The 25,165-nt window shown below is 40.4% G+C and overlaps 1 protein-coding gene across 1 annotated transcript in view; it reads left to right on the top strand.

The window, feature by feature from the left end:
* Positions 1-25,165, top strand: part of SND1 (staphylococcal nuclease and tudor domain containing 1) — a 437,174-nt gene that overhangs the window by 37,175 nt on the left and 374,834 nt on the right. Inside the window, exons 3-9 of the mRNA XM_004046157.5 lie at positions 5,678-5,798; positions 9,734-9,812; positions 12,014-12,174; positions 13,286-13,377; positions 14,021-14,179; positions 15,691-15,797; positions 18,378-18,468. Of these exons, the coding sequence (XP_004046205.1) occupies positions 5,678-5,798; positions 9,734-9,812; positions 12,014-12,174; positions 13,286-13,377; positions 14,021-14,179; positions 15,691-15,797; positions 18,378-18,468 (810 nt within the window). The remainder of the gene's footprint in view (positions 1-5,677; positions 5,799-9,733; positions 9,813-12,013; positions 12,175-13,285; positions 13,378-14,020; positions 14,180-15,690; positions 15,798-18,377; positions 18,469-25,165) is intronic.

Consider the following 25,165-nt stretch of genomic DNA (forward strand, 5'->3'; position numbering starts at 1 on the left):
TAATGAAGATTAAACAAGATAACATGAAGTGCTTAGTGCATGCTTATAAAATAATAAATGTTAGTTGTGGTAATCACTACTACTGCTTGCTAATTTCTCTTACTACAGATACTCCTAGTACTGTTAGATCAACCACTGAAGATTAAATATCTTTCAGCATTTTTCACATTTTGGGCATTAACAAGTGGGTGAACCAACATTTTGAATAGTTTCTTTTCCTATTGTGTAACAGCTTGATTGCTTCCAAATTAAGAGTGTTGACCCTTCTTGGAGCTGACCAAGTTCATTTGCCCGGAAGGAAGAAGTAGTGTAGCCTCTAAGAAAGAAAGGTTGGATTTTAATTTCCTGTTTTGTGGATGAGAATCTTGGGCAGAGAAATACAAGGCCAGTTGGAACTTGTTCTAAAATATCATAACTGTATCCCATGTTAACAGGACGGTGAAATCTTACCAGAACTATCCTAGGGGAAAGGATACTGTGTAATCTGATCCTAGCATTCTGGTATAGTTCCATATATTTATACAGTCTAGTGCTTTTTGCCTCTCCCAGACTAACTCAGTCTCACTGTTTCTCCTGGTAACTCTTCAAAGATCCCTGTGAGATGAAATATTTGATAGCTGCAGATTTCATCTTTTCCTAGCCCACAGTCATCATTTCTCCTTCCTAATAATCCAATGTCTCCTCACCCTGCTGTGATTTGGTTTTCCTCCTACTGTACCCTCAAAGCTGCATCGACACAAGTTACCAGTAATGCCAATTGATTGAAAAACCTGATTTCCCTGCTCTCATTTTGACTTCCCCACCCCCCACCCCAACGCTGACATCCAGGCCTTTAACAAGGCCTAGGGATTCTGCCTCCTTAAAACCTCTCTTATCCATACTTGACATTTGATTAATACTGCTATTCTTTGTTCATCTCTGATAGAGTGCTTAGATGTTGAAATAATAGTCTCTTTGCCCTCATTCTCCTTCCCTCTAATCCTTTCTCCATATGCTCTCAGATTTTTTTGAAACATAATTTTATTTTTTCCCAGACTCTTCAGTGGTTCCTCATATTCCAAGACAGTTTAGTGATTCCTCATTACCTCTGTGACAAATCTAAATGCCTTAGCCTGGGTTACAAGCGCATTTGTGATATGACTTTTAGACTTCTCTTACTGAAACCCCTCTGGGATGCCAAGCCCCCACCATGCTGAAGAACTTAGATCTTCTTACAGGCTGGGGTCCTGCCTTCTGCCCTCAGCTCATGCAGCCCCCTCCATCAGTAGTTCCTTCGCCACCTCTGTGGCTGGTGAGCACCTGCTGTCTTTTAAGATTCAGCCACTTAAGAAATCACACCTGACATTTCCTTTCATCATCCCATCTTGGTGCTGTCATAGCATTCACAACATTTCATTGCATGTTTACACGTTTATATATCTTTCTCTACTGGATTGCAAGCTCCAAAGAAGAGAGCCTTTCTCTCATCTCTGTGTCTTTGTGCCTAGTCAGTACCTGACACAATACAGGTAAGCAGTGAATAAACATTTAAGTGAATAATGAGGAAAAGAACCTGAGCGTCTCCGTTTTAGGGGTTGAAAGATTGTGCATTGTGGCACTACGCCTTCTCTCTGGCTTTCTATTTCTTTGGAGCATGTTTATCTTTTTCACATTCAGGAATAATCAAGGACCTTATTGCTCATTTGCATCCCTTTGTATCACTGTCCCAAATATCTTCACATGATTATTCTTTGCCTTCCGTCATGATATCTTCTTTCAAAGAAACTCAGCTGTCTCTTAAGTCCTGTGGCAATGAAAGCCGCCCCACTGTATGCCCCCAGCCATCTCTTCACTGTTCCAAGCTAATCCCCAGCGTTGCCTAGCTACTCCAGGCAGCTTAGATACTGCATTGATGGGCACTGTGGGAATTATATATTTATTTCCCACAGAATTATTGAGCTCCTGCTGCGGGTAAAGTTGTTTATGTTTTCATGAGAAATATAGAAATGAGTGTCACAACCACTAAAGAACTTATTCATTTAACTAAACACCACCCATTCCCCAAAACCTATTGAAATAAAAAAAAAATTAAGAAATACTATCTTTAAAAAATAATAAAAGTGGCTGGGCGCAGTGGCTTATGCCTGTAATGCCAGCACTTTGGGAGGCCGAGGCGGGCAGATCATGAGGTCAGGAGTTCGAGACCAGCCTGGCCAACATGGTGAAACCTTGTCTCTACTAAAAATACAAAAAAAATTAACCGGGCGTGGTGGCGTGTGCGTGTAGTCCCGGCTACTCGGGAGGCTGAGGCAGGAGAATCACTTGAACCCGGGAAGCGGAGGTTGCAGTGAACCAAGATTATGCCACTGCATTCCAGCCTGGCGACAGAGCGAGACTCCGTCTCAAAAATAAATAAATAATTAAATAAAACAAAATAAAAGAAAGTAAAAAATAAAAAAAAATATTTTGCTATTTTTGTTTGTTTGTTTTTAGATGGAGCCTCGCTTTGTCGCCCGGGCTGGAGTGCAGTGGCGCAATCTCGGCTCACTGCAACCTCCACCTCACAGGTTCAGGCAATTCTTCTGTCTCAGCTTCCCAAGTAGCTGGGATTGCAGGCGTGCGCCAACATGCCTGGCTATTTTTTTTTTTTTTTTGTATTTTTAGTAGAGATGGAGTTTCACCATGTTGGCCAGGCTGGTCTTGAACACCTGACCTCAGGTGACCTGCCAAGAGTCTTGGCCTCCCAAAGTGTTGGGATTACAGCCGTGAGCCTCCCAAAGTGCTGGGATTACAGGCCCGGCCATATTTTGCTATTATTTTAAAAAAGAAATGAATGTCACAATCCTGCATTCATTGGAGCTGTTGAGGACTGGGGTAGCTGGGGAAAGACAGCAGAGCAGGATTATCAGTTACATATCCAGATGGCACGGTGGGGTGGTTGGAAGAGAAAGAGGGACAAAAAGTATTGAATGTTGGGCCATTTACATAGTAACTAGTTAAGGTTTTACATTCTGGGGTTTCATCTTGTCCTGGTAGTTTTAAGAGTCTATCTGGTCAAAGAGAAGATTAGAATTAAAAGCTCAGTTTCATTGTGGTAGATATGACAACCTTGCTTGGGTCTGGAAGTGCTGAGCAGGCCGCCAGATTGCCTGCAGTTGGGCATTCTAAAGGAAAGAGTAATTTTGAGTCTCAACTACTTAAAAGCCACTTGCTTCTTAGATGGGACTCTGGGGCATCATTTGAATAGACCACAGTTATTCTTCCTGTTAGACCATTCTGGCCCTTATTTGAATAAATGCTTTGAGCAAATTTCCTTATTTGAGCAAGCTTCTGTGAGGATAGGCTTCTCCATCAGATAGTCCTCTGCCTGGCTGTCCTTTGTGTGGACACATGGGTAACACTGGCCTCACTTCCACAAGGGTTCTGTCCCAGAGCACTCTCTTGCCCTCAGAGGAGTGATGTGGTCAGTTGCTTTCCTCTATAGCTCTTTGAGTCTCTTGATTGCCTCTCTTCTTAACTAATATCTTGTCCAGTTATTGAATTTGCCCAACTCTGGACGGAACACACTTGAGAAGGCTTATTTAGGAAAGGAAGATTGCAGAAACTAGGTTATTTTTTCTTACATGGTTAGGCATATGTCCTTTGCAAGACCTCCAGTGTGGTTTTCTCTTATTGACCGGTAACTAACCAGCTGGAAAACATGAGGTCCTAAGGGGAAGATGTTTCTTCAGCGAGCCTTAAAAGTTTTTTAGAAAAGTTCTGCCTGGTTGGTAGAAATTGGAGGTTTCCCTGCAGGGGCTAGTTATTTTCCTGTGAACTGACCCTTTGTAAAAGTGTTTTCACCAAAGTCTTGGCCTCTTTTAGGAGCACTGGTCTTCTCAGAGCTTTTCCAAGTATTTAGGAAAGCTCTATGTTACTGAATTTTAAATATTAATACTCAGGACTACATCTTAAACTTATCTGTAGCTGTGTATGTTTTTAGAGTAAGTTGATCCCTAAGGTAATAAAAATTTGGGACGCTTTGTTCATTGGTTCGGTGCTGTTTCTGTGATGTGGTTGATAATTGGGATCATTTGTCAATGATCAGACTCTTTGGTGACTGGTATCTGATTTTATTTTTGGAGATTGGGGTGGGGGGTAGAAATGAGACATAAAATCAAAGTGAACTCGATATTGTCATTGAGTGAATTGGGTTGGCCTCTGCTTTGAAGAGAGGGCATGATGTGAGCAAGTATCTGTTCATTTTTGCATCTTCAAGAACCCTTACTGAGGATCAGTTCTCTAGAACCTCATGATTTATGTTATGTAACAGTACTGTTTTTATGAATACCAGCGCAACAGGTTGGTGGACCTGCCACCTTTTGATTGGTTTCTGGTTTCTTAGAAGTCATATGGATATTTTTCTTCTAGAAAAGCTTGTTGGGTGACTTCATGGAATAATTAGCATGGACCAAAAAGGTTAACAGAGGCTTCCTTTCAGGCTATCGGTTTACTCTTTTGCCTTTACTGTGTGTAGCATGAGTTCTGTGGTTTGAAGAGATTATAATAGACAATGTATGCATATTGTATATCACTTTTCCCTTTTATACTTCACATTTTTTTCAGCATGTGAGCTCCTACTAATCATACGCTCCTTGAACACCTACCCCATCCCTCCCCATTTTGGTACTAAGGGAACTTGGGACATTAAACCAGGTCCAGACTATAAGTTCAAGTGCCAGTGGCCACTGTGCCAATGGCTTCAGAGGAGAATCTCCCTTTGTCTGAACCATCCCAGGAGTGATAGGATGGGGAGGGGCAAAACCACCCCTTTGTGTATTATCTTGAGATGACATGGAGACTCTGCTTCTACTGTGTGGATGTGTAGCTCAGTCCTCGTGTCTGTGCATGGAACGGTGAGAGGAAAGAATCACCATTATCAAGGTGATCCTTTGTCAGGGGCTGTTACTGGTGTCCTCCCAAGGATGTTGGGACCTGTAAAGGCTTCAGACTAGAGCAGAAGTAGAAGAAGAGCCATTTTGGGGGATATCTTCTTACTATTGCTGATCTTCAAAGAGGGGAGTGGAGATGACTTAAATAAGGCTGTCTTGAGCAGGGCATTCACTCTGAAATAAGAACACTAGAATCATGTCCCTCCTCCAACAATGGCTTTAACTGGTTTCAGGCTAGTTTAATAGGCAGTGAAACTGTTTTAGGAACTGGAAAGAGGCGGAGAAATGGAGGTGGTAGTTGTTATTTATGACTTCCCTCTGCCTAGGTGGGTTCCTGGAGCCTGGACTTCCCATTTGAAGGAGTGGGTTGATATATATACAGCATTTAGAGCAGTGGCTGGCACATGGTATGTGCTATAAAAGCATTGGCAAATGTTATTCACAAAGTAAGCTATAACTCTGAACAGACAGTGATAGGGAAAAAGTCCTGCTGCCAGTGTCTGGAAAACTCTGAGGCCTGTTTTTAGTGTCTGTGTTAGTTAAACCAACTGCTGGACCCTCCTTTTTTTATGAGCCCCCTAACTGTGCGATCTGCATTGTGTGCGATCTGCATTGTGTGCATTTCATTTTTATATTCTCAAGGTCCAGCGCAGGGCCAGGACCATGGTAGGTACTCAGACATTTACTGAAGGAATGAAGTTGCTTGAATGCTGATTGGCATCTGAAACTAGGCAGTTCTCATGTGACATATTTGTTTTGTCTTTCAGCCCTGGGCATTTCCAGCTCGAGAGTTCCTTCGAAAGAAGCTGATTGGGAAGGAAGTCTGTTTCACGATAGAAAACAAGACTCCCCAGGGGCGAGAGTATGGCATGATCTACCTTGGAAAAGGTGAGCTGCAGGGAGAGGACTCATTTCTGTCAAGTCTAAAGTTCCTTTAAAGATCAGTTTTCTTGTGGTGGAAGGCCAGTGTGGGTTCTGGTGGAGGAAGCTCTAGAACAGTTGGCTGAAGGCATAAATGCAAATGCTTTGGGCCCTGAGCACATGGAATATATGTGTACAGAGGCATGCCCCCGGTGTTCCTGTTCCTTGTGTACCCCTTTTCCTGCTTTCCTGGCTTGGTTTAGGTGCATGTAGTATGGAGTTGCATTCTTCCTCATGTTTAGGCCATTCACTCATGGAACTCAATGGCTCTGTGCTTCTAGGTCAGAATGCTAATTGAATTTCTATAGATTTCCTTTTGCATCTTCTATTTCTTTTATCTATCTTGTGGCTTTTCTTCTCTTGGGAACTCTTTTTGAAAGGAAGATTTGTTGAGGGCCTGTGGTTTTTTGCAGCCTACATGTTTTGTAATGGAATGGAAGGAGCACAGATGTCGGGGTTGCATAGATGTAGGTTAGAATTCTGATCTCCTGCCATGTACCCTTACTTAACCCTTAACCTCTGTAAGCCCTAGTTTCTTCATTTGTAAGTTATTGAGAGAGTTGAAAGAGATAGTATAGGCCAGGCACCGTGGCTCACACCTGTAATCCCAGCACTTTGGGAGTGTGAGGCAGGAGAATCTCTTAAGCACAAGAGTTCGAGACCAGCCTGGGGCAACATGGTAAAACCCTGTTTCTATGGAAAAATTAGCCAGGCATGGTGGCACACGCCTGTAATCGTAGCTACTCGGGAGGCTGAGGTGGGAGAATCACCTGAGTCTGGGAGGTCAAGTCTGTGGTGAGCCATGATCATGCCACTGCACTCTAGCCTGAGTGACTGAGTGAGATCCTGGTCAAAAAACAAAAAAATAGTATATGTAAAGCACCTCACTCTGGATATTTGTGTGTGTGCATATTGTACAGCTGGGCCAGATGGTTCATGGGATATTAGATGTTCTGGGCTTTTTGGATTAGGTAGTAAGAGAATAAGATTGAGGAATGGAGTTGGAACAGAAATAGGATGTTGAAAGAGGAATTGGTAGGATGTTCTCCAGAAAGCAGCCAGATGAACATGAAGTTATGTTCATTGAACTATTTGTGGAGCAGAATTTTTTTTAAGTTTCCTGTGATTCTTTGATTAAAAACCTTTCAGATAGCTCATGTAACGGAGTTGATTTGGATAATCTATTTGAGTTGGATAGTCAGTGCTAGCAATAAGCAAGCAGGGTAGAATGACAGTGCTAACAGTATTCTGCTAAGACTCTGTTTTTAATGATAGAGGTCTCAGAAAAATGAGTTGAGAATGACCTTCGAGGCATCTTGTTCGATTTCCTACCTAGTAGAGAAATAACCTCTTTTTAGTCTCCCAGAAAACGGCTACCTGCTTTTTATTTGAATGAGAAATTCTAGAAACCTAAGGCCTCTTTTCAAAAAGGGAAATAAGTTTGCTTTTTACCCGTAATTCTTATAATATAGTAAGAAACAAAACGCTTAAAGATAATTATTGAGTGGTTACTGGTTAGAAAGAATGTAAGAGGAAAAGAAGTGTACTATCTTCAAAATGCAATTGTTAAGGATTTCATTACCTAAAAAATTTCAGTTCCATAACAGCTGATCAGTCTTCTGTTACCCCACAAGAGACCTTACCGGACCACAGATAATTGTGGGCACAGATATTTCTATATGTAGGGCACCCCTAAGAGTTCATTTTAATACCCTTGGTCTTCAACCAAAATGGCCAAATTGTTTATTTTAAGAGAAGCTGATATTTTAAATTATCTGTAGAGTTGTTTTTTAAAAGTTTACTTTTTAAACTGACTCACATTACAAACTGGATATAATTTAATTTAGTATGTTAACACATTAGTGTTTAGAATAAGAACTGGCACATAGTAGGTGATCAATAAATATGTACTTAAAGAATGGTTGGAGTTACCTATAATCTTTCCATTTTAAAGATAAAGAAATAGTTTAATGTTTAATATTTTCACTAAGGTATTTTAACTAACTCTTAATGCCAATTCTATTATAATGAAAGAAAACAGTGGCTTAGATAATTAGCGTTTGTGTTTATTTTATTGCTACCCACTTTTTTTTATGATGGGAGAGAATGGTAAAATTTGAGACTTTGTGGTTAACCTAGAACTTATTAAAGAGATGATTAGTTTTCTGGCTTTTGAAGACAATATAATCACCCACCTGCTCTGAATACTGTCTCCAGATGTGACTTGGTCAAATTCAGAATTTGATAAGTAAGGAGCAAGAGTAAGATCCTTGGCCTACAAATTCCTGTTTCACTTTCCTATCAGCCACATTTCGTTGCCTCCGTTGAGGGTTCACCCCAGGGGAAGATACTTTTCTCCTTTTTGCAGGCGCATTCAGAACTCACTTTTTAGAAGTGGGCCATTTCAGCATGCTATGTGCCAAGAAAATGTCTGACTTATCAGGTGTGCTGTTGATCGGCCCATTTTATCGTCACTCACCTTGTTTGTACCTGGGCTTTGTTCTTTCCACCCCCAGATCTCCTGGCACTTCACTGCTCAATTTTCCCTTAATCGTTGAGTCCTTCCTTTTGACTTTTCACTCTTTGGGATTCCTGTTGCTTGGAAGAACCAATGCAAAATTTACTAATGTGTCTTTGGCTGGCCTCAGCAGTAACCTCAACAGAAAGGGTCAGGTGATCCACACTCACCCTCGGAACCTGAACCTTCTTTGTATAAACTTCTCAGTTCAACTTTTCTTGGTAGGAAAAGAGGCTTAAGATTTGCCCCTGCAGAAATTTGGGCATGATAATGGCGAGGCAATTAGGTTGGGCTTGTGGGGCGGTGTATGTACCTGTTACTGCTTGCAGAGGTCGATGTGTAGTGTGCTGAATGTAAATCTTACAGAATTTTATTATTTGCTGACATTACCTATCAGACTGCTGTGTTTCAGATTATCTTGGAGCTTGTTCTCTGCCATATTAAAGATTTTTATGTGATTATTCCCTCATAGATGTCTTCCTTTATGGTTTTGGCCAACAAGCAGAGATTTAAGAGAAAACACTGAGCCTGAAAGCTTTTTCAATAGCCTCGAACTACAATTAATATTTCAAGTGCCTGGGTAGAACCTAATCAGATTGGATTTTATGTTTAACTTTATTTTTCTTGCTAGGTCTGATGGCTGCTTTGTGAGAGATGAGAAATCTAGCCAGTGTTCTCTCAGTATTTCTCTGAGAGCAAGAGAAAGTCTTTGTCAAATGGTGTAGCTTGTCTTGGTGTCCTCTTGGAGCGGAGAATAGGACATCCCTGAGAGGAATTGGACTTTCTGGCATAACGTGTGATAGCCAGCCCTAAATGAATCCATCTCTCTGATCGTACACGGTGAAGGGACTAACTGTTTCTAATTCTTGCCATGCGCTTGGCACTGTGCTTGGTGATTTACACACATTACTATTTAATTCTCACAAGAACCCATCAAGGCATTTGCTCTCCCCACTTTAGAGATGAGTAAATTAAGATGCTGGGAGAGCTTGTCGAAGCTATTAAGCAGCTGGATTTGTGTTCAGCTCCAGGCTTCTATTCCTCCAGTCACCACTTTATACTCTCTTGAGCTGCCAGCTGTGTGTGTCTTGCTTTCTTGTCCGTCTCCCATGGTTCCTGAGATTGTGTTTGGCCTGGAAGATACACTAGAAAATTAAAAACAAAGTCCTGAGAAGAAGATTGATAGAACTTTGGGTCCTAGAGACTAGATATTATGGGAAAAGAGGTTTTCTGAAAAACCCAATGCTACATTGCTGCTGTGTCCATTTCTCTGGCAGCAGTATTCTCCTTGAGGAGCTAAGCGTGAAAGTGGTCCCATTTGGGCTCTGTTGCTGTTGGAGGCAGGTTTGAATCTTGTTTTTAAATCCCCCCTTTTCCTCCTCAGATACCAATGGGGAAAACATTGCAGAATCACTGGTTGCAGAGGGCTTAGCCACCCGGAGAGAAGGCATGAGAGCTAATAAGTAAGTATTCATTACTCCGCTGTTTCTCTGACAGCGGTAAATTGGCTTTGCTGCATTTTTCATTCTTGCCCCCAGACATGGGTAACTGCAGGGGCTTTCACACCTTCGCGGACATTCTTGCCCAGGTATGGATTATTCTGAGCTAGGAAGTCACTCAGCATTCATTAATGGTGTTTGAGGTATATGACTCTTTTAAACACAGGCTTTGAGACTAGGCAATTCTATTCTTCATATTCATAAGAGTCAACAAGTCTTAGACTGTAGATATTCAGTTCCAGAGTCTAGCCAGTCCCAAATATTTATTGAGCACTTACTATGGGCCAGGCAGTTTTCTACGCACTGAGAATATAGTGTGAATAGACTTAGCTTCTGCTGACATTTTAATGGGGAGACAGGCAGTAAACAAGTAGATATACAGTCAGTGCAAGGAATAAGTACAGTCAAAATTAAGGGGGTGAATAAATAGAATACAAAGCAAAATCTGTTGTTTAGAATCTGGAGAAACTGACAAGGCCTCACTTGTTCTGTTTTCAGAGTCAGGAAAAATTTATATCTCTTCAAGTCTTTCAAGTCTGTGTTGTTTATGTATCTGTAGTTGCTTAATAGGTAAAATGTATTTGTTTGGCCAATGGCAATGTGAACCTGTTAGAAAGGGGTTGTGTGTATGTCAGGTTTATAGTATGTATATCATGTTCAAGTTCACTAGTGTTGGCTGTCAGTAGGATGGATTGCAGCTGGCTTTCATTAACACTTTAGTCTCTGAAAAGTGCTACATCTGTAATTTGGAGGCTATAATAATGCTGTTTTATATCATTAAGTCCCTGCTCTCTTATATGACTGTCATAGCTGTAGGAAAGGCTTTAGAGAAACATTTGCATGAGGTATACCAATGATGAGGATGAGCAAAGGCAAAAATGCGCCTTTTGCATTCTTTCTACCTTCACAGACATAGGGGCCAGGTCTTTCACCATAGACTTGTGTGGTCCTTTCTGACTGCGAGGAGACATTTGCTGGGCTCTATAATTGGGGTGTGCCAGTGGGAATTTGTTGAATTAAGATACTTGTTTTGGTGGTGTTTTTGGACGTATGCCAAATTTGTATCTTAAGGACAATTACTGGCTTGATTACCGTTTCAGTATTTTTGGGGAATTCAGTTTGCAATTGGAATGAATAATAAAAAAATCTCACAGCAGGACTGGACCATCTCAACAAATAAATCTCCCCTGGAGTACCAGTCCTTTTTCCTCCAAAATTGTTTTGACTTCAAGTCACTTTTTCCCAGTTTTGTGTTTGGTTCAATCTCTTACACTACATTTCTTCATCTAATTTTGAGTGTGAATTTGGATCCCTGAGGGTGTGGTTGCCTTTTGGGGTAGGGAAGGGAAGAGAGGTGAAGACTTCTGGCTTGAGAAATTGGTAGGTCATCCTTGCTTAGGAATCCCTCCTGCTGAAGATGAGAAGAGATTCAGTTTATGCATACAGCCGTTGATGGCACCGGGTGTCTGAGATTATGCAAAAGCCATGCAGTTCCATGCTGCCTTTAGCTCAGATATAACAGAGAAAGAGGAGCCATTTCTAGCCTTTTTTAAAAAACTTGATTTGATTTGTCTACTGATATTTTGGCTGCTCTAGTACATAGTTTGGTTTCTTGCCTGATGAAGGAGGAGGCTTCCATTTTCAAGCTGCTTTTGTCTAGCTTGCCTTATTGAATGTGTAAGTAGTTTGGGGGTAACATTATCTGTGATAGCAGTGTTCATTCCACATTCCTCAGCCTTGTTCTGTAAACTGAGAGAGAGAAAGAGTGGTTCTTAGTCGGCTTCTCTGCACTACTGAGCTGTGCCTGGGATTCCAGTTCCTGAATCCAGGATGGTTAAATGAAGCTCTACCACCTGGAGCAACTCTGAGCCACTAACTTGTTCTCTTCTGATCAGTGATGGTGGCAGTACTGAGATGTGTGTTCTTTAGATCGTCTCATTAAATACTCTTACTATGTAACCTTTTGTTTGAAAGGACAAGTTTGGAATCTAGAAATTGTAATCATGGTGATTTTCTGGTTATAGGCTTGGGTCTTAAGCCATAGATCTGAAACAGACCTTTGTTGTCTTCAAGGGGTGAAGATGCTGAAGAAAACCTGTATCAGAGAGCCTCGTATTTCTGTTTGTGAACTCACTAACCACTCTTGTTTATTTTTTATGTCCCAGTCCTGAGCAGAACCGGCTTTCAGAATGTGAAGAACAAGCAAAGGCAGCCAAGAAAGGGATGTGGAGTGAGGGGAACGGTTCACATACTATCCGGGATCTCAAGTATACCATTGAAAACCCAAGGCACTTTGTGGACTCACACCACCAGAAGCCTGTTAATGGTGAGGCTGGTGGGAACAGACAGATACGACTCAGGGTGATTTCTTTCTGTTTGCACTCTTTGCTTCTTGAGGTTTGTAAAATCTAGTAAGCCTTTTTTATACTTATTTAGTATCCATGGGAAATCCTTAAGGTTAAAACAGCACCTTAGTATTTCAGAAGGGAATCTGGACTCAGTTCATGTAGGTCACATCAGATACATTGTGCAGAAGCTAGTCCTGTGCTGTTGCAGGGTAGTAAATTGCTGGTATTTTGCACATTGATTGTGTTCTGTTCTCTAAAAGAAGGCTACTTAAATACCAACCCTGAAACTTAAAGGTAGCAAAATGTATTCTGTATACATCTAAACAGATACGGTCATGCTTCATTGGGGATTGGTTCCAGGACCCTATCCCACTCTTCCTCCCGGGAATACCAGAATCAAAGATGCTCGAGTCCTTTATATAAAATGGTGCAGTATTTGCCTATAACCCACTCACATCCTCTCATATACTTTAAATCATCGCTAGATTACTTACAATACCTATTATAGTGCCTATACACCACTTCATCTGTGTGGACTCAACGTAATACTTGGTGTGTGGCAAATTCATGTTTTGCTTTTTGGAACTTTGTGGAATTTTTCTTTTTTCTGAATATTTTTGACCTGTGGTTGGTTGACTCCATGAATGTGAAACCTATGGATATAGAGGGCTGACTGTATGTGTATTTATATGCTATATAGTTTTTGGCCCTGTTTTGAGACCTTGCTAACTGCAGACTCCGTAAAATAAGATTTTTACCAATCTTAAGTTACTAATTATTTTTTGTTGGGTACCTGGTACTCAGGTGAGAATCCTAGCTTATGGATAACAAACCTTCAGTGTGAGCCATGAGGTCCCAGACAGTTCAGAAGACAGAGAAGCAGGTCTAATCTGCATTCTCCAGGAATCATTTATGCAAGAGTCTGTTATGTAAACTCTCATGATCTGCAAGTGCATCCTTACTTTTCAGAGGGAGGCTTTCTCAGGGTTTTTGGGGAGAGGAAACTGTGTTAAGTGCAGTTTGATTGGGCAGTGTTTATCCTTGTTAGGATGTTTGCTAAGGACTTAAGCTGTTTATTCTGTCACACAGCTATCATCGAGCATGTGCGGGACGGCAGTGTGGTCAGGGCCCTGCTCCTCCCAGATTACTACCTGGTTACAGTCATGCTGTCAGGCATCAAGGTCAGACCATACTCTTGGCTACGTGGTGGGTTTAGAGTGTGTGGATGTTCAGTGATGGATTCTTCTACTTGGGGACTTCGGATCTGCTGTTTCTTCCTAATGTGGGCCATTAACATTGACTTTATACTTGTTTTAGTTTAAACTTTGTAGTGCGACAGTTCTAATTGGATCAAATAACTTTATTTATTTATTTTTTAAAGTATTCTGGGTCTAGAATGGGCTGTGCTTAGGGTTGTTAAGTATGTAAACCTAGAGAAATGGAACAATGAGAGGCTATGAAGTTTGCTGAATATGGCTTGCATTAAGCATTAATGTAAAACATTCATTTTGGTTTTTAAAAAATCAGAGATTAAAAGCTGAGCGCTGGCAAGTCTTTTTTTGGTAAGGGGCCACTTTTTACTGTAATTAAAATTATTGTCCTCACGATAATGTGAGTTTTATTGTCTACCTTTGCCAAGAAGTCTGAGATGATGATATTTCCAGTCCCTTTTTACCAGTGTGTTTTAAATTAGAAGGACTGATTTAAGACCTTCCTGAGTTTAGCTTCGTGGCATGTGTGTTTTTTGGAAGGCTTAGTGTGGGGTGAGAGTGCCTAGCACTCACATTTAGGCTGCATTACTCACCTACCTTGCCTTTGCTTTAGTGCCCAACTTTTCGACGGGAAGCAGATGGCAGTGAAACTCCAGAGCCTTTTGCTGCAGAAGCCAAATTTTTCACCGAGTCGCGACTGCTTCAGAGAGATGTTCAGATCATTCTGGAGAGCTGCCACAACCAGAACATTCTGGGTACCATCCTTCATCCAGTGAGTGTGTCTGTGCAGACTGGGTGGTGATGGGCTAGGGATGCATTTGGGGTTTGAAGAACAGGGGTTTGCTTCTCTTTCTCTGTATTTAACATCCATTAAGATATTGGCCAGTTGTGGTGGCTCACGCCTGTAATCCCACCACTTTGGGAGGCCAAGGCGGGTGGATCACGAAGTCAGGAGATTGAGACCATCCTGGCCAACATGGTGAAACCCTGTTTCTACTAAAAATACAAAAATTAGCCTGTTGTGGTGGTGTGCACCTATAGTCCCAGCTACTCAGGAGGCTGAGGCAGGAGAACCGCTTGAACCCGGGAGGCGGAGGTTGCAGTGAGCCGAGATTGCACCACTGCACTCCAGCCTGGGCAACAGAGCAAGACTCTGTCTCAAAAAAAAATTATGGCAGGATTATTATTAATATCTGCTGATTTTTGAGGCATTTTCTAGGGAGTTATCATTTGTCTTACAGAATTGGACAATTTTCTCACCTTTAGGAAATTAATCTCAAGTGTTATTGGGTTCATAAGAAGAAGAGGAACTTGATCACATATTTATCTAACTGTTTGGTCCTAGGGGTTGCTACATTCATTAGAAGTAGAACTGAAATTTGTAGAATAGGGTTGATGAGGTCTAGAAGTCAGCTAGCTGAAGTATTGGTAGATCAATGATGAGGAAACTGAGGTATGGAAAAATTATGTTTTGTATTCCAGGCTTTATCCAGCTACCTCCTAACTCTGCTTTTAGCAGGGAGTAGGTTCTTCATGTTCTTATAGTTCCGATTCTTGGATGTTTTACCTTATTGTGCACTTTGATAGTTGGGTTATTCTTAGATGTAAGATGGCCTTCTTTTTAACACCTGAAATTGAATGGATTTTCATTATTTTAACCTGTGTCCAATACATTGCTAAGCTACTTACTCTTTGGCTAGATAATTCTTCCATGATGGCAGTTGTGGAAGGTTGAAAGGCTTGGTTTGGGGTGTGCCAAGGTCATGTCTGTTTCTTCTGGAGTGCTGTCTGGCTGTGCCCTGCCAGATGGCTCTGTGTTACAGTAGAGTGTGAATTTTAATTCTCTGGGCAAAATGTAGCTTCCGTTATTCCCTGCTCAGCCTGCTCAGCTCTTATGAAAGGGGGAGGAAGTGCTGATCTTAAGGGAGGGAAGAATAAGGTGTAATCTCTATTAAAGATTAACATCCTCCTCTGCCCACAAGAAGAGCTATTGAAATGTCAATTCCATTCAATGCCACTAGCATTTATCCTACTCCTATTAAGTGAGTTATTATGGTGGATATTGTGGGGATACGAAGCCAAGGCTATTGAAAGGAGTCTCAGAGTGGCATCTCTCCCATCTTAGGAGTGGTTTCGTAGTGAGAGAAGCTACTCTACTGTAAACAAACAAACAAACTGCAGACTAGTTTGTGACTGTGTTAATTGTGTCAGAAGTCTAGAGAAATGGATTCTTTTGCAACAGAGTCTAATCCGTGCCTGCCTCTCATGTACCTTGTTTTTCAGAATGGCAACATCACAGAGCTCCTCCTGAAGGAAGGTTTCGCACGCTGTGTGGACTGGTCGATTGCAGTTTACACCCGGGGCGCAGAAAAGCTGAGGGCGGCAGAGAGGTAAGGTCTGTCCAAGAGGCCTTCCAGCTGTGGATCTTGTTAAGGATCTTTAGGGAAAGAAATCTGGTGATTTGCTCACACCCCTGTGTGTCAGTGTTCATTTTACTTCAGTAACGGAGTAGGGCAGTTCCTTATAGAGGAGTGACTTAAATATTGGTCTTCAGGTTCAGTCTAATTGAATGCTGGATGGTAAGGACTTACAGTTTTCACTTAGACATTATTCTTCACTTGATTTGCTTTTTTAATGTTTTCAGGTCATTTTTTTCCCAAGCCCCTTGCTTAAGTTCTGGGTTTTAGACATTTGGAATGTAATAAACTTGAAGCTTATTTGAGAAAGATGAAATTGCTTATTAGCTGCTCCCAAACAGACAGACAAGAGCAGGGGTATGATGGAAAGACAGAGCCTGTAGGTTTTAAACTAGGACCATTCAATATTGTTGTGAGGCCTATGCCCTAACTTATTTAAAAGTGTGTTTCAGTTATAAACGCTAGTACAACTCTGAGATGTTATTGGTGTGTTTTTGACTTGTTGGCTATTGTTAAAGCAGATATAGGAATAACTTGTTTCTAGAAAACTGCATGTAGAAATTCCAAATATTAGTCGACATTTCAACTGTCAGTGTCAAGATGTAGATGTAGATGTAGATGTAGGTGAACTTTCTCCATTTGATGGGGTGGATGGAAGAAAATAAAGCAGGTAGCAACAATAGATGAATGGAAGTGATGCTCGGGAAAGTCTGAATCACCACCTTGCATGATACATTTAAGCAAAGACAACACACAGCTGATGACAGTAGTCCACTCTCAAGGCTTGCTGTATGACTTGTTTCAGAATCTTAAAGTTATAATGGTCTTGATAACTACATTTTTGTGACTGAGATATACAGCTAAGAGATGTGCAACGACGTGAATGAATAACTATAGTATTTATTCCATTTCTTAGGTCTTTTTCATCCTTGAGTACCTATAAGCAGAAGTATTTGCAGGTTTTTATAAAAGTAGATATTAATCTAGGCCATTTGATGTGGCACATCTGACATATGTATTGTCTGATGGAAAAGAACAGTGATTGCTTAGAATTTTTTTTTATGTTGTTCTGCAATTAAGTTAGAAAGATATAATAACCGTATCAAGTACAGTGTTCCAAATACTTCTGATTATTCTACAATGCTCAATTTCTGTTTTTTGGTTCAGAGAATCCTGTTATGTTCATTAGTATTCTAAATTAATTTGATTTTTTTTTGCATTCTTTAATTTCTTGCCCCCCCCCCCCCCTTTTTTTTTTTGAGACGGAGTCTTGCTCTGTTGCCAAGCTGGAGTGCAGTGGCACGATCTCCACTTACTGCAACCTCTACCTCCCTGGTTCAAGCGATTCCTCTGCCTCAGCCTCCCCAGTAGCTGGGACTACAGGTGCATGCCACCACACCTGGCTAATTTTTTTTTTTTGTATTTTAGTGGAGACTGGGTTTCACCATGTTGGCTAGGATGATCTCGATCTCCTGACCTCGTGATCCGCCCGCCTTGGCCTCCCAACGTGCTGGGATTACAGGTGTGAGCCACTGTGCCTGGCCCAGTGTCTTGCCTGTCTTTCAAGAAAGTGAATGCAATGAAAATAATATCTACATGTTATATGACATCGGTAGAAGATTTTATGGATTTTTTGGGGGAATGCTCATCATTAAAAAACAAGCTTAGACCAGAGAATGCAAATCCTATTTTGATAATATGTGATTACTTGTCTGCTGTTTTGCATGCTGTATTTGAGCTACTTGAAGTAAGTGTAGGTAAAATTGCATCCTCTGTATTGAATTACTTCTTGTATTTTACAACTACTACATCCTGCTTTGTGTTTTTCTCATTTTAGTGCTTCTCTAAAACAAAAGATTGCAATACTGTTTTCAGAAATAATAGTTCCTTTTCACTGCACATGTATCCACTTATTTGTAAGTGGTTTAAGACAGCTGTTCATTGATTTTTTTTAATCTATGCACATATTCAAATTCCTACTCATAGTCTGGCTCAGAAAATATCTACTGGGCATAATGCTTCAAAATAAATTTCTGGCTACATAGGTTTTTTTTTTTTTAAACTCTTGTCAGTGAACTTATGAGGATTTTGTTCATTTTCTAATTATTCTATAGATGCACTGTCATGACAGTTTTGTTCTTATGTATAGGATTTGGTAGCTGGTAACCTTTTTGTAATTCAGATAGAAATTGAGCAGGTCTGTGCTTTTTAAGAAATATGTTTGTTTAGATGTGTGGGTTCTTCCCATTTTTTTGTAGTAGTCACCCAGGAGATATTAGATAAACCAGAGTTAATAATGAAGGTGGACTTGAACCATCTAGGCTCAAAAAATTGTATGCCTGGACCATAGTCTCCCAGCTGTGGGCTTACATTTTATATATGTATCTTGCATGTTTTCATTTACTCTCGCTCTTTGTTCTGGTTTGACTGGTAGTCTTTCTTCTGGATACATCTATAGGGTAGAGTAGGATGCTGCACCAACTGTGCTCCCATGGTAGTGGTGGATTCCATTAGCTGAGTCTGAATGATCTTGCATCCTTGCTTTGTTGCCAGGTTTGCCAAAGAGCGCAGGCTGAGAATATGGAGAGACTATGTGGCTCCCACAGCTAATTTGGACCAAAAGGACAAGCAGTTTGTTGCCAAGGTGAGTCATTCTCAGCATCTTGATATACATAGTGGACATTGCCAGGCGAGTAATAATACAAGGATTTGAACAATTAGAAATGCTGAAGCTCTTGAAAATTTCAAGGCAAGCCAGTAGGAGTGTGTGTGTGTGTGTTTATTGTAGGGGGTTTAGAAACCATTAGACTATTTAAATTTCTTTGTAAAGTAGCTAACTTCAAACTAGCTTGAAATATCTCTCATATTTTAGGACTTCTTTTTTATCTGCCTAGCAAATAGCATTGTCTTAAGATTTCCTATGTCCAAGTATAGATGGTCCCTGACTTATGCTGGGTCGACTTAAGATATTTTGACTTTACAATGGTGTGAAAGCAATAGATACTCAGTAGGAACCACATTTGGAGTATCCATACAGCCATTCTGTTTATCACTTTTGGTCTAGTATTCAGTAAATTAATTAAATGAGATATTCAACACTTTATTATAAAACAGGCTTTGTGTTAGATTATTTTGCCCAATTGTAGACTTATGTAAGTGTTCCAAACGTGTTTAAGGTAGGTTAGGCCAGGCTATGATGTTTGGTAGGTTAGGTAAACTAACCTAAGCAAAAGTAGGCTACCTAACCTAAGGTAGGTTAGGCCAAGCTGTGATGTTTGGTAGGTTGTATTAAGTGCCTTCTTTCCTTCCTTCCTTCCTTTCTCCCTCCCTCCCTTCCTTCCTTTCTTCCTTCCTTCCTTCCTCCCTTCCTCCCTTCCTCCCTTCCTGCCTTCCTCCCTCCCTTCCTCCCTTCCTCCCTGGCTGAAGAGAGATAAATGCATTTTCAACTTACAGCATTTTCAGCTTATGATGGGTTTATCAGGAGTTAACCCTGTTGCAAATCAAGGAGCACCTATAAATATATGACCTCAAGTTTCTCTTCTTTCTGTTTTGGAGCTCTTGGTTCCCCCCCCGCCCCGCCGCCCTGAGAGTTCTCCATTGATATGTCTTGGGATAGACTGCTTTGAAGCTATTATCCTTGGTGGTATCAGCAGTGCTATAAAAATGTTTTTTCTTAGTTGCATGGTTTTGTAACTTGAGTAGTAGACCTGCTCTCTGTGTCTTCCCAAAATGCTGTAATGTTTTCCAGCCTATTTTTACTTTTGCCAAGAGATGCTAGAAGTTTTGTTTTTATGGGCTAAAAGTGGTTAAGTGCCAAATTCTTGGACTGAGAGGTTCTGTCTCCCTGTCAACTAACCATGAGTTTAGGATGGAAAGCCACTAGGTGGCACTGTGAGCCTGAGAAAGCCTGTCTTTTAGCAACCTCTGAGGAACTGGCTAAATTTCTTCACTCTCTTTTTTATGATGCCCAAAGTAATAGGTCACAGAGTGGTCTAGTGGCCTCTTTCCCTCTTTTTGTAGGTGATGTCCAGGCAGCTGTGAGGTTAGCCATAATCATTCCTTTTGGTAGGCATGAGTGGGACTTGCACCTGTTGGGATATCCTGGCATCCTCCAGGTCTTGTTGCAGACCACAATGTCCCTTCTGTGTGAGGCGTGTACCTGTGTGGACACTTGGACATGGCTTGCTCTGCCTACTTGGAACTCACTCAGTTGCGCCTATGCTTCCCGTAGTTAGCATAGCTGTGTTAACATAGCTACAGAATTAAAGGATGATTTTTCACCCAAAAAGGGAGGCAGGCCTTCAATTTTTCGCCATCTTCACTTTGAGAGTCTGTGACATTAGTGACGTAGATGAGGCATGTGAGGATCTTAGTACCCTGTCGTGTTCCTACCAGCCTGTCCTCTATTAAAACTGAGTTTGTAGAAAAACCTAGAATATTTTGAAGAGTTTTGGGCCTTGGCTGGTTGGGGAGTTAACTAAAGCACTGCATAAGAACAAAATTCAAAGGATTTAGATTATTGAGCTTTGCATTTATCTTAAATATGACTTTATTGGTAATTAGAAAAGGGAGACCTACCTGTAGGAGAATTTTTCCATTTTCAAAAATCTAGGATCCTAGGATCTGTTTTTTCTTTGAAAGAGAGCGAGGCTTTTATCATGACAATGAAGTTTTATTCATTACAGTGCCAAAGTAGAGGAGATTGCCCCTAGGAATCATCTGATGGAGAATTATGAGGAATAACCAATCTTCTGTAGAAATTGAAACACAAATTGAGACTATTTGGGTACACGTCCGCTTAGAGGGTAGAGAGAAATGGGAAAAGAGTTTTTAAAACTTGACTTTTAAAAATTCTTTAGCATTCGTTTTGCTTTTAAAACAGGAAAAAAACATAAAGAAGATAAGCATAAATACCCATAGTACATGAAACACTATGACTTGGCCTTGTTTTTTAATTTTTTTTTTTTTTTAACAAAGTTGATCATAGTGTCTGTCTCAAGGTTGGCAAACTATGGCCCATGGGCTGAATTTGGCTGGGCACTTGTTTTTGCATGATCTGTGGATTTTACACTGAAAAAAATGGATTTTGCATTAATAAAAAATATATCGTGGCATGTGAAAATTATGTGAAATTAAATGTCAGTATCGTAAATAAATTGGAACATAGCTATATGTGTTCGCTTGTGTATTGTGTGTGTCTGTTCTTGTGCTATAATGGCAGAGGTGAGTAGTTGTGATAGAAACTGCATGGCCTGCAAAGCCTAAAATATTTGTTATCTGGCTTTTTACTTAATAGTTTGATGATCTGTGATCTATACCAGTCCTACTCAAAATGCCTTGATAAAGTGACATAAGGAGCTTGGGCCAGAATGTAAATCAAGGCATTACTTCCTTCATCAAGAAAAGCTTACTACAAAAAAAAAAAAAAAAAAAAGTCAGCAATGTTCTTAGTGATGTAGTTGATTAATGTTCTAGTACAAGTTCCTTATCTTACTGCAGACTGGCAGCCACTTTGAATAGCACTGATCTGTACTCTTTTGTGTGTAATTTTTAAGTTTGCACATTTTTATTTTTAATACAGAAAATTTAAAAAATTTTTATAGGCTTACTAAAGAATGTACCAGTTCAATTTCACTCTTCCTTGAGGCAGTCACTTTCAACTCTTGGCTAATTCATCTCTGAATAAAACATTTACATGGCTATTTCTTAATTTTTCAGTTTTAGGTACAACTCCTTTCCTTCATACCATGGAAGAGGAGGACTTAGTTTTTTCACATAAGCACACATACTCAAGAGGGCGCACAGTGCTCTTACCCAGTTCTTCCAATATGATTATGTCATAAGTTAGTTAATATTCAGTATTTATTTTAAGTGATAATCACCACTGTGCTATATAGCATATTATGGCTACTTCTAGTTTCCTGCAAAATTTTTTTGTTTTCCCTGGAGTTAATAATTTTTAAAATTTACATTTTTTACATACTTATTTTAATTCAGCCTCCAAACTCTGTCTAAATCTCCCCTCAAGAGGAGATTCATTCAGTCTGCCAGCAGTATCTTGGAGCTTTGCAACCTGCATCAATCTGGACTGGTTTCTCTTTTTGCCTGTTTTAGAGCTGTCATCTTTGGATTTCTTCACCATTGTCCTGAGGGATTTCTTTGCCTTACTCTTGGATTGGAGCTAAGATTGCTGGATCTCACAGCTTCCTCTTTATAATTTGCAACTTTGTTTTAGTGGCATACATTCTCTAACTTCATGGCAAAGAATGCTTGGGAGGTAAATTTTCTGAGACCTTTCATGTCCATTCTCTACATACACTTGATAGTTTAGCTGGATATAGAATTTTATTTTAGAAGTCATTTTCCATTAGAATTGTATCTATCAGTATCACTCCACTGTCAGTAGTTATCAGAAACTTTTTTGATTTCTTATTTTTTTATGGATCTGAAACCATCCTGATTTCTTATCCTTATATATTTTTTCTTTCTGAAAGGTTTTAGCAAATTCTTTTTGATCCTAGTGTTCCAACATTTCATAGCGATGCACTTTATCTATATTTGAGCGTCCTATTATGCCTCAATGTTTAGTTGTTTTGTTCTGAGACTTTTTCTCCCAACTCTTTTGTTGGTTTCCATCTAGAATCTTTGTTCTCTTTTTTCTAGAACTCCTATTATTTGGTTGTTGGATTTTGTGGGCTCATCTTCCAGTTTTTTTCTCCTATTTTCTATCTCATCTTCTATTCTTTTTAGATTTCTTTATAGTTACCTTTCAGTAGTTTTATTGACATGATAGTGTTTTATTTTTTAAGAACTTTTTTTGTTCTCTGCATGTTTCTCTTTTACTATTTAAAAAAATAAAGTTTTATACTGACTTCAGAGATAAAAATCATCTCTTAGCTTTCTGCGAAATTGAATTTTTTTTTTTTTTTTTAGTTTCATTTTTACTGCGCACTCACTATGTTCTTCAAGCCTTTCCTCTCCCCTCCTTGGGTTATTTTGGTCCCTTATTTTTCATATTAGAGGCTTTCCTCAGATATTTGCTGAGTCTTGGTTTTCTGTCTTATTTGAGAATGATATTAAAACACTGAGTTTAGAAGCAGTGACCCTAGTGTGGGATTTAGGGTATACATATTTGCTTGTTTGTTTTTGAGACAGGGTCTTGCTCTGTCACCCAGGCTGGAGTGCAGTGGTGCCATCACAGCTCACTGCAGCTTCAAGCTCATGGGCTTAAGCGATCCTCGTGCCTCAGCCTCCCGAATAGCTGGGACTACAGGTGCACGCTAACACACCTGGCTAATTTTTAAATTTTTTGTAGAGATGGGGTCTCCCTATGTTGCCCAGGCTGGTCTTGAACTCCTGGGCTCAAGTGATCCTCCCACCTTGGCCTCCCAAAGTTGCAGGGATTACAGGTGTGACCCACCATGCCTGGCCAGGGTATACGTCTTGAAATCCATCTGCTTCTTACAAAGATTTGAAACCATCCATCATTTTTGGTCCCATTTCATTCCCAATTGAGATGCTTGATTTGACAGTTTCTGAGTCTTGGCAGATTAGGGAGAGTGGGACTGCGGTATAAATCAGATTGGCTATTGTGTTTTCTCGCCACTGTCTCAGGATTTAGCTTTTGTGAGTCAGTAGAGTAAGTTACTACTCATCCATCTGCTCTCCAGCTTCCAGAGTTTTGTTGCAGTGTTCTCTCTCATTATCTTCTTCCTTTTGGGCTTATGTATAGATACGTTTTACAGATCTCTTTTATCTAGAGGTGTTTAGAGAGGGACCCAAAATAAAGAGCTTACTTCTTTAATTGATGTGTAATATTTCATTGTAGGCTGCAACATAATATTTTTGACCAGTCTCTAATAGGTTTATATTCATGTAGTTGAGAATTTTTTTCATTATTTAGAAAGTGGAATAAATCTCCAAGTAATTGGCAGTTATTTCCTTAGAAATGATTTGGCTCACATTTGCCAAACATGTCTTTAGAAATGTTAACTAGTATATACCACTAAGTGTGTTCATTTTCTAATATGTTGTAAAACAGGGATTGGACAGCTTTTTCTTAAAGGACCACATTGTAAATATTTTAGGCTTGGTGGCCATGTGGTCTCTGTTGCAACTACTGAACCCTGCCATGGTAGCAGGAGAACAGACATGGACAGTGTGTAAATGAATGGTTGTGGCAATATTCCAGGAAAACTTTATAACAATATGAAGTGGGCTGGATGGCCCTTGGGCCATAGTTTGCCAGCCTTTCTTGTAGAACACTGGATATCAACATTAAGTTAAAAATGAAAAAAAAACATGCATTACTTTTCATAACCTGGAACTCAACAGCAGTTCTGTATCATTTTACCTGATTTAAAATATCTGTTAGTGGCAAACAGCTTTTTTCAGGGAATCCTAAAAAAGTTCTAAGGTACCTGGGACCTTCACATAGTCTGAAAGTCCTGCAAGTCTTCCCTGAGTGCTTCTGCTTTCAAGATCATGTGATTGTGAAGCCTTAACAAATAGTGATTCTCTCTTCAACAATCACCCTGTTTTTTAGGAATTAATTGTACAGGGCCCCGCTAAAAGCCTCAAAAGCCTGCAAAGGGTAACCTATGGCCTCTAACTGGATGCCTCTGGGGCTCTGCAGTTGATTTCTGGAACTGAGGCAAAGCTGTAGGTCAGAGTGCCAAGAGGCTTAAGCCTGAGAAATGTGAAACTTGACAAAGTATTCTCTGATACATGTGGCCTATTGAGAGACTGGTTCCCTTTTTCTGCTTAAGCAGTTTTACTTCTTGAGGAATGAAATGCAAAGGAAGGGCTCTCCTTGTCTTTCCAGGTTAGCAGAGAAGCATGTTCACTTCACAGCGATTAGCTGAGCTTGCCCGAGACTTTTGTGCCTGTCGTGGCCTGCCAATTCCCTCCCTGCCTTCCCTGTGGCGTTTTAGCTGATCTGTGCTGTTTGTAGCCATATGGTCCCCTGAGCACGTGGCTTGGCTTCCCTGTTCCTGCTGCTGGATCCTTGGGCATTGCAGATTTCACAGACCTGAATAACATTGTTGTGGGGGGTGGGGGAGGGATGGAGTGGAATCATGTCCTCAAGAGGTGTCTCCTTACCACCCTGCCTGGTTAGAGGCTTCTTCCTTGGTCCTCTGTACCTATATATAGATTAAGCAGAGCCCTGAACTAGGTGCTTTGAAAAGATGTAAAATAACTAGAAGTGGTTCCTGCCTTCAAGGAGCTTACCTGCTAGGGCTGGGAGCAGTAAGTGGTTAACTGGCATTGGTGGCCAAGTCCAGTTTTGGAGATCAGGATATAAACTGTCCATGGGTACAGTAGATTTTAAAATGTATTTG

Source organism: Gorilla gorilla, chromosome 6 (genome assembly GCF_029281585.2).
Source record: "Gorilla gorilla gorilla isolate KB3781 chromosome 6, NHGRI_mGorGor1-v2.1_pri, whole genome shotgun sequence".
NCBI classification, from domain to species: domain Eukaryota; kingdom Metazoa; phylum Chordata; class Mammalia; order Primates; family Hominidae; genus Gorilla; species Gorilla gorilla.